We start from the raw sequence: 9,103 nt of genomic DNA, 5'->3' as shown, positions 1-9,103 counted from the left end.
TCCTTCCCAGGGCTGGTGCTCAGAGCCAGGCTCTAACCTGGACGGGCCAGGGACCCGGGCCCCGTGGCAACTCTGCCCAAGGCCAGGCAGTGCCCTGAGAACACATTCCAGATGGATGGATGGATAGATGGATGGATGGAGGTGTGTGGCTGGGTCGTGGCTGGTGTAGGTCCCAGAGCTCCTCACCACATTCCTGGGACATGGAGGATGGAGATGCTAAAGGGAAAAGTGTCCTGAGCCTCCCTGGGGCCCACTCAGCCCCGCACCGAACCCACAGAAACCCTTCCCGGGTGTCCAATCCCCTCCCGCCCCAACTCCATCCCAGAGCCCTCCAGCCTCCACCCGGGATGCAGCCGACGGGAGAGCCAGAGGTGGCACTTTGCGGAGCGGGGAACAGCCCGAAAAGTCGCTTTCCTCCTCTCCCCGGGGTGGGAAAAACTCTTTTTGAGGGAGGCGGGCTCCCGCTCCCCCCCCCGCCCCGGCACCGCGCTCCGGGCCGCCCTCAATAAAGGGGCGGGAGCGCCGGGGGCCGCTCCGCGCCGGCACCGCCTGCACCCAGCCCGGCTCGGCACGGCGCGGAGCGGCGCGGAGCGGCCCGCGGGGGCGGCGGGTGAGTGCTGCGGCGGGGGGGCTGTGCCGGGGGTCCCGCTGCCGGGGCTGCGGGGCAGGAGCGGGGGTCCCCCGCGGGCACCGCTGGACATTCGCTCTCCCACGCCGCGGCGGCTGCCGGGCTCGTCCCGCCCGGGTTTCGTACCCGCCCGGGCTCAGCTGGGCTGGGACCCGGCGTGGCCATCACAGCGGGGTCGGGCCGTGTGCCTCCCCTGCAACTGTGTGCGTGGGAAGCGGTGGGATGTGGGGCTGGCGGGCAGGGCTCATCCACCCCGGCTGCCCGCCCTCCCTAGAGCACCCCCCTTTTGCCAGCGGGGTAGTGGGGAGCCCCTGCGGGCAGGGGGAGCGGTGGGCAGGAGGCGCTGGGGTGCGGGCAGGCAGGCAGGAGGCAGCGGACGGGGCTTGTGCAGGCAGAGCCCGCGCACACCCCGCAGCTGGGGCTCCAGCCTCCCCCCGGCCGGGGCACGGCTCCCCGGGTGTCGGGCAGCGAGCGGAGCTGCGGGCCAGGCCTGGTCAGGCTGAACGGGGAGCGCTGGAGCGGGGCCAGGTACTGGTTGGCGTGGGACACACATAAGACCGTGCGCTCCTGCACCCAGCACCGTCACCAGCCTGCGCCGTGACATGGGACAGCCGCCGGCACGGCTCCCACCTGGCCAGACACAGGCCACCCGCTGCCTACCTGGTGCTGTTTGGTGACCCTGCGTGCTGAGCAGGCACTGGGTGCTGCTGGCTGCGTCTCTAGGACGTGTGACAACGCGGCCAGGCACAGCCCTGCTGCCTCCCTGCCCCACTGTGGGTGCCAGCGGCGGTGCCCGGGGAGGCACTGACACTTCTCCCTCCCGAGGTGACCAGGCATCCGGGCACAGTGCGGTGCTGGGCTCCTCCTGAGCCCCACTGCTCTGTCACCGCTGTCCCCAGAGGCGGGGGGCTGCTGTGAGGTGGTGGTGGCAGCATCCTCTCCCGCAGGCTCCCATGATGAGCAGCCAACTCCTGCTCCTCGCCGTGCTCGCCACGCTCCTGGGGCCCCCAGCTGCTGCGGCGCAGAAGAGGAGTCAAGGTGGGTGCTGAGCACTGGGTGCCTGTGGCAGGGGGGCCAGAGGGGCCCAGCACCACCGTGCCATGGTGCCAGTCCGTGCCCTGAGCACCGTCACTGCCTCGCAGGGGTGTGTGAGGATGTGCTGGAGGCTGACATCGTCTTCCTGGTGGATGGATCATCCAGCATTGGCAGGAACAACTTTCGTGCCATCCGCACCTTCATGGATGACCTGGTGGGGCCCTTCGTGCAGGTGGTGGGTGAGAAGGCGGTGCGCTTCGCCGTGGTGCAGTACAGCGACGAGCCACGGTGAGCCCTGGGGAGGGGCCGTGTGGAGCGGTGGGACGGTGGGGCCGGGGGGTGACACATCCACCCGTGCCCCTCAGGGTGGAGTTCCCCTTCTCCCAGCACACCGACGGCATGAGCGTCCGACGGGCCATCCAGCAGCTGAGCTACAAAGGTGGCAACACACGGACCGGCGCCGGCTTCCGCTACGTCGCTGACAACTTCTTTCGACCCACTCAGCTTCGGCCTGGGGTCCCCCAGGTACGTTCAGGGTGGTGGCCCTGGGGGTGCCCAGAGGGGTGATGCAGTGTGTCCTGAGCTGGGTCTTATGGCTTGTGCCTGGCCCTGCAGATCTGCATCCTCATCACGGATGGCAAGTCCCAGGATGATGCTGAGGGACCGGCAGCAAAGCTGAAGAACCAGGGCGTCAAGGTCTTCGCCGTGGGTGAGCAAGGCTTTGGCGCTGGGTGAGGGGTCTCCCACCAGGGTCCCTGCCTCCTCACCCATCATCTCCATCCTTGCCAGGGGTCAAGAACGCTGACCACAAGGAGCTGGTGCGCGTGGCCTCAACGCCCACCGATGCCTTCTTCTTCTACGTCGGTGACTTCAAGCTGCTGGGGACACTGGTGCCACTGATGACACGCAGGGTGTGCACGAGCGTCGGGGGAACTCTGCGCCTCCCAGGTATGAGCACCCACCTCCTCCTTGCGGGTATGGGTGCCAGTGGTGCTGGATGCCGGGCTGTGCTCACTGTGGGTGCATACTCAGTACCCATCCTCTCCAAAACACCCTCCTGGTCATCCTGTTCTACTGGGCACATGGCTGTGCCACCCCGGCAAGCTCTCCCTGTCACCCCACACACCCTGGAGCTGACGACCCCTGTGCTCCCTGGCAGATGGGCTGAGCCACACTGGCCCCTCCAACCTGGAGATCTTGGAGCGGGGCCTCGACCAGCTGCGGATCCGCTGGACGCCGGCCAGTGGCCCCGTCACCGGCTACCGGGTGCAGCACGTGCCGCTGACAGGGCTGGGGCAGCCGGTCGTGGCAGAGAGGCAGGAGGTGAGTGCGCCCACCTGCCTGCTCCGACTTCCCAGGGGCTCTGACCACCCATTGCATGGCCTGGGAATGGCAGGGGGGTGACACTGTCCCTGCCCAGGTGAGCCTGGGGCCACGGGAGACAAGCGCCGTGCTGCGGGGGCTGCGCGCAGGGACGGAGTACATGGTCACTGTCACCGCTCAGTACGCCAACAGCATCGGCGAGTCGGTGTCCAGCCGAGCGCGCACTCGTGAGTGTCTGTGACCACGGGGACGGGGACACAGGCAGACGCTGGGTGCCCACCCTGGCTCCCTGTGTCCCCAGAGAGCCGTGCGGGCTCCGTGCTGGATTTCCGTGTGGTGGAAACTGGACCAACCTTTCTGCGTCTGGCCTGGCAGCCCAGCCCCGAGCCCCTGCAGGGCTACAGCCTCAGCTACGCCGTACAAGGTGAGGGGACGGTCCTGCTTCTGCAGCGCCCTGTGGGCTGGGCAAGACATGAGGACATGGCAGGGGCTTGCATGGTGAAGGGCATGCACGCGAGGGATGCATGGGGTGATGCAGGAGTTGCATGCACAGGGGCAGCATGCAAGGGGTGATGCAGGGGGTGCATCCTGAGAGCACCGCAGGTGTGTGCACGCCTGCCTTCCCCACAGCGACTGGTGCTTGTGCACAGGCTATGGGGCACGGGTGTGCACACAGAGGCGTAGAGCTGGCGTGTGTGCTCTTGTACCCAGAGGCTTCGGTGTGCAGGGCTCGAAGCGTGCGCATGGGTGTGTGCAAAGGCCAGGGAGCCCCACGTGTGCCCCTACCCGGGGCTGTGAGTGCAGGCGTGTGCGTGCCCCCGCGGTTGCTGCACGTGGGCGTGGGTGGCAGACCCCCCGCCCTAGCCAGGCGCTGGGCTGGAGCTGCGCACCTGGCAGCCCCTCCCTGGCCCTGGGTGCTCCCATGGGTGCCCCTGTTCTGGCTGCCATCCCAGCCTCTCCCAGCACTCCCCACCCCTGGCACTGCCTGGTGTTCCCAGGGCAGGGTGCCCTCCCATGACACCCCTTCCCTGCTGGGCTGGGGGTGTGCTGTGCCCCCCTGATCCTACCTGAACCCCTCCAGGAGCAGCCCAGGAGGAGGAGAAGAGCCTGGGGGCCAGCACACAGTCAGCCACGCTCACCAACCTGCGCCCCGACACCGAATACGTGGTGACGCTCCGACCCCGCCACGCGCAGCCACCCGCTGTCCCCGCCGTACCCGCCACCCTCACCGCCCGGACACGTAAGCACCGCGCCTGGCCCAGGGCTCAACCGGGGACGGGGGTGAGTTCCCAGCATGGGGACAACCCTCCTGTCACTGTGCCCCTGTGAGCTGCCTTGGGGGGAGCTGGGACCGGGATGTAGGTGGGCACGGTTGCGAGGTGATGCTCTGAGCCCCAAAATGTGCTCCCAGGGGGATGCAGCACTCTGTGCCCTGGAGCTCCTTCCCAGCCTCCTGGGAATGTTTCCACTGGAGCTTTCCTCACGTGACGTAAGAATGTCGACTGAAAAAATGCAAAAATGCAAGGTTTTGTTTTTTTTTTTTTTAATAAGTTTAAGCCCTGCACTCTTTAGGAGGAAAGTAATGGTTTCCGCCAGGGAGGAGGGTGGTGGAAAGCATTGCCAGGCAGGAGCAGGATGGTGGCCCCAGGGCAACATCTTTGCAAGCCTCAAATTTTGGCAAACCAATTCCTCCAGCTGCCCCAGGCAGAATTAACCCACAGAAAGTATTTAAGGCATTAAGAGGAAGGTGTTCAGGCTCCGGTTTGCTGGAACTGGGGTACTTTGAAGGAGCCGCCTGGGCTGTGCTCGGTGACCTCGCAGCAGGGTTCAGCGGCACCCGGGGGTGCGGGGGCTTCCACCCAGCGGGTCTGTAAGCAGAGGTGGTTCCCAGTGTCCCCTGCCCCGCTTCCACGGCAGGGACAAGACAGGCGTCTGTCCCCACAGGGCGTCCGGCGGGCGTGCAGCACTTGGCCGTCCACAACGTCTCGGCGCAGAGCTTGCTGCTGGCCTGGCAGCCCGTCAGCGGTGCCACCGGCTACCGGCTCTCCTGGGCCACCCTCACAGGTAGGTGCCCCCCTCAAAGCTTATGACAGAATCACAGGATGGTTTGGGTTGGAAAGGACCTTCCCAGCTCCCCCAGTGCCCTCCCTGCCATGAACAGGGACATCTTCACCAGCTCAGGTTGCTCAGAGCCCAGAGCCTGGCCTGGGATGTCTCCAGGGATGGTTCATCCACCACCTCTCTGGGCAACCTGGGACAGTGTTTTACCTTGTGTCCCTTCTAGTGACCCCAGAGAGGGGAGGGGACAGGATGGGGGCTGCTGGCATCTACCTTCCAGATCCCACAAGGGATGACTGTGGTGGCTCTCACAGGGCAGGACAGGCACAGGGTGGATCTGGATGCCAGGCGGACATCACATGCGCTGGGGGGGCTGCAGCCCAGCACTGACTACGTGGTGACAGTGGCCCCGCTCTTCGGTCAGCTAGAGGGGCCCACGGCCACCGTGAGGCAGAGGACAGGTAAGTGGTGGTTGCTTGGTGGCTCTGCCACAGGATGGGGTGGGGACTGGTCCCTATGGCCACACACCAAGGTGATGCTCCCCACCTTGTCATGTGCAGTGTACACTGTGGGTGGGTGACAAATGGCAAAGCAGCACGGGGCAGCCTGGCCCACAGGGTTCCTCTTGCAGAGGCGAGTGCAGAGCAGATGCTGCGAACCAACATCCTGGGCCCGACGTCCATCCAGGTGCTCTGGACCAGTGCCCATGATGCCCGCGGCTACCGTCTGGAGTGGAAGAGAGCCACAGGTGGGCTCGGTTGTCCCAGTCCCCTCACAAATCCTTTGTGCCAGCTGCCGGCAGTGACCCTCCCCTCCCTGCAGGACCAGAGCCCCCCAGGACAGTGTCGCTCCCCAGCAGCACCAACACCTACCAGCTGATGGGGCTGCTGCCGGGCACCGAGTACCGCATCACCCTGTACACGATCTACGATGGTGGGGAGGTGGCCACTCCTGTCACCACCTTCCAGACAGGTGAGAGACCGCCACGGGTCCCCGGGTTGTCCCCAGCCATCCCAAGCTCCCATGAAGAGGCACTGAAGGACCTGGGGGGTTCAGCTGGCGAACAGGAGCTGAGGGGAGACCTTCTGATCTCTGAACTGCCTGAAAGGAGCTTGGAGCCAGGGGGGTCGGGCTCTGCTCCCCAGGAACAAGCGCCAGGAGCAGAGGAAACGGCCTCAAGTTGCGCCAGGGGAGGGTGAGGTTGGATCTGGGGAACAATTTCTTCCCCAAAGGGCTGTGGGGCATTGGAACAGGCTGCCCAGGGCAGTGCTGGAGTCACCATCCCTGGAGGGTTGGACAGACGGAGATGAGGTTCTCAGGGACATGGGGCAGTGCCAGGGGTGGGGTAACAGTTGGATTTGATGCTCCTGGGTCTTTTCCAACCAAAATGATTCTATGATTCTAAGCTATTGAGACAGAGGGATGTCCCGTGTGGCATTGCTCAGCCTGGGGATGACCATGTCTATGAGACCCCTCGCTCTCCAGTCACAGCCCAGGGTGAGGATGAGGGCTGTGCCATTGAGGCTGTGTAGCTCTGACCGTGTGTCACCATGTCCCTCTGCAGGTGTGGAGGTGCCTGTGGGTCCCGTGTCGGACCTGCGGCTCACGGAGGAGTCGGGCAGGCGTGTGCGGCTGGGCTGGACCGGTGTCCCCGGTGCCACTGAGTACAAAGTCGTGGTGCGCAACACCCAGGGTGAGGCTGCGGACAGGGGCGCGGGTGGCACCTGGGGGACCCCAGCCCGGTGCTGAGAGTCCCGCTCCCGGCAGACGGCACAGAGAGGACGAGGCGCATCCCAGGCAGCCAGACGGGGCTGGAGCTGGGTGACCTCCGGGAGGGTGTCACCTACCTGGTGCGTGTCTCGGCGCTGGCAGGCGGCCGGGAGGGCAGTGCTGCCACAGTCACCATCCGCCTCAGTAAGTCCCTGTCAGGGTTTGGCATCAGGAGTCTCAGTGTTGTGTTGTCCTCCCTCCTGGAATGTCCTTTGTGCCCCCACAAGCCTTTGGGGCACCAAGGCAGCCGTGGGCCCCCTCAGGGCACCCTGAGGTGACGCCCCGGTGCCATGGGGTGCTGCAGAGTACCCGGCGGTGGGCAGCATCTCAGAGCTGCGAGTGACGGAGGCCGGTCCCAGCCAGCTGCGGGTCACCTGGCGAGGGCTGCCGGGCGCCGGGGGCTACCGGCTGACGTGGCGAGGCAGTGACGGTGAGTGTGGGGACCGTGAGGTGCTGCGGTGGTGGTGCCAGAGCCCTTTCCCAGCCCAGCTGTCTCTCCTAGGTCTGGAGCAATCCCGTGTTGTCCCCGCTGACCCCACTGCCTTCACTATTGAGGGGCTGCGTGCTGGTGTCTACACCGTCGGTGTCTCAGCCATTGTGGATGGCCGTGAGGGCAGCCCCGTCACCGCTACAGCACGGATAGGTGAGGTGTCCCCTCACCTGCTGGTCCCAGATGGTGCCACTTGCCCTGGACCTGGGTGACAGTGGTCCTCTCGGTGTCACAGTGCCTGAGCAGGTGGGGACAGTGTCCCAGCTGGAGGTGCAGGCATCCAGGAGCAATGTCGCCCGTGTCACCTGGGTCGGTGTGCCGGGAGCCACTGCCTACCGCGTGGTGTGGAGCCGCAGGGACGGTACCGTGGGACGGGGATGGGGACGGGCTGTGGGGACAGCGGGCAGGCGGGTGATGCTGTGGTCCTTGGCAGGGGGCCCGGAGAGCAGCCGGCGGGTTCCTGGCCACACCAGCTCCTTTGACATTCCCGACCTGGAGGGTGGTGTCACCTACACCGTGAAGGTGACAGCGCTCATTGGCAACCGGGAGGGCAACCCCGTCTCCATCGTCGTCACCACCCGTGAGTGCTGGGGTGGGGGGCAGCACCTTGGGGTGGCAATGGGCACCCCTAACGCCTGTCCCTCTGTCCTGCAGCGGAGGTAGCCCCAGCGTCCCCTGTCAGTGGCTTCCAGGTGACAGAGGCCTCGGAGCATCGCCTGCTCCTGGCCTGGGTGCCGGTGGCCGGCAGCGCCGGCTACCGCCTGCTCTGGCGCCTGGCTGAGGGTGAGCATGGCCAGTCGGCACCCCAGCACCCTGCCATTCCGCCTGCACCCCGCCATCCCCCTTGCACCCCCTCACCCCTTTCTCCCCATGGACAGGGGGGCCCGTGCGCAGCCAGCAGCTCCCGGCCACCGCCAGCTCCTACGACCTGGGAGGGCTGGAGCCCGGGCAGCGCTACCACGTCAGCATCACCAGCCTGGCCGGTGGCCGGGAGAGCGAGCCAGCCACTGTCACCGCTGTCGCTGGTAAGGGGCTGTGTGGGGCCAGGGGGACATCAGACCCCTGGCACAGGGCTAGAGCCCAGAGAGGGGGCACTTAGGGAGTGGGCAGGAGGCACCTGGGGATGGGCTGTCCCAGCCTTGGGTTGGGATTGTCGGGCATTGGAACAGGCTGCCCAGGGCGGTGGTGGAGTCACCATCCCTGGAGGGGTTGAGCAGACGCACTGATGAGGCTCTCATGGACATGCGTTAGTGCCAGGGTTCGGTTAATGGTTGGACTCTATGATCTTGAGGGTCTCTTCCAAACTAATGATTCTCTGGTGGAAGGTAATGGGTGTGGGGCCAGGAGTGGGTGGCAGCTGCCCCATGGGGCCCAGACACTCTTTCTTCCTTCTCCGTGGCAGCTGCCCCTGGCCCCGTCACCAGCCTGCGGGTGACAGATGTGCAGAGAGACTCGGTGACCCTCACCTGGACCCCCGTCCCTGGTGCCTCCAGCTACATCCTCTCCTGGACCCCCCCAGCAGGTGAGGCAGGAGGACATCCCTGGGGTGGGGGGCAGTGTCACCGTGGGGGCTCAGTGACCCCCCTGACTCTGTCCCCTGGGCGGCAGCTGGTGGGGAGACAGGCCGGACGCTGCCCGGCACCGCCAGCTCCCAGCAGGTCACCGGGCTGCGCCTGGGCCAGCGCTACACCTTCACACTGCGCCCGCTGCTGGGGACCGCGCCAGGCGCCGAGACCTCCGTCAGCGAGCGCACGGGTACGGCAGGGCCGCACCGCGGGGACGGGCTGGGATTGTCCCTG

At 66.3% G+C, this 9,103-nt stretch overlaps 1 protein-coding gene across 1 annotated transcript in view; it reads left to right on the top strand.

The window, feature by feature from the left end:
- Positions 1-1,581: 1,581 nt before the first annotated feature.
- Positions 1,582-9,103, top strand: part of COL7A1 (collagen type VII alpha 1 chain) — a gene marked incomplete at its 5' end in the record, with an annotated part of 30,351 nt that continues 22,829 nt past the window's right edge. Inside the window, 23 exons of the mRNA XM_080350191.1 lie at positions 1,582-1,666; positions 1,771-1,951; positions 2,029-2,188; positions 2,279-2,372; positions 2,453-2,611; positions 2,823-2,986; positions 3,084-3,213; positions 3,288-3,410; positions 4,068-4,226; positions 4,931-5,050; positions 5,359-5,505; positions 5,676-5,792; positions 5,867-6,016; positions 6,609-6,737; positions 6,812-6,958; positions 7,119-7,244; positions 7,317-7,457; positions 7,540-7,665; positions 7,738-7,884; positions 7,959-8,087; positions 8,183-8,329; positions 8,707-8,826; positions 8,913-9,059. Of these exons, the coding sequence (XP_080206317.1) occupies positions 1,582-1,666; positions 1,771-1,951; positions 2,029-2,188; positions 2,279-2,372; positions 2,453-2,611; positions 2,823-2,986; positions 3,084-3,213; positions 3,288-3,410; positions 4,068-4,226; positions 4,931-5,050; positions 5,359-5,505; positions 5,676-5,792; positions 5,867-6,016; positions 6,609-6,737; positions 6,812-6,958; positions 7,119-7,244; positions 7,317-7,457; positions 7,540-7,665; positions 7,738-7,884; positions 7,959-8,087; positions 8,183-8,329; positions 8,707-8,826; positions 8,913-9,059 (3,148 nt within the window). The remainder of the gene's footprint in view (positions 1,667-1,770; positions 1,952-2,028; positions 2,189-2,278; positions 2,373-2,452; positions 2,612-2,822; positions 2,987-3,083; positions 3,214-3,287; positions 3,411-4,067; positions 4,227-4,930; positions 5,051-5,358; positions 5,506-5,675; positions 5,793-5,866; positions 6,017-6,608; positions 6,738-6,811; positions 6,959-7,118; positions 7,245-7,316; positions 7,458-7,539; positions 7,666-7,737; positions 7,885-7,958; positions 8,088-8,182; positions 8,330-8,706; positions 8,827-8,912; positions 9,060-9,103) is intronic.

The sequence above is a fragment of the Nesoenas mayeri genome (genome assembly GCF_963082525.1).
Source record: "Nesoenas mayeri genome assembly, chromosome: 10".
In the NCBI taxonomy this organism is placed as follows: Eukaryota; Metazoa; Chordata; class Aves; order Columbiformes; family Columbidae; genus Nesoenas; species Nesoenas mayeri.
The sequence above is the reverse complement of the archived record's forward strand: the minus strand, read 5'-3'. Positions and strand labels throughout refer to the sequence as shown.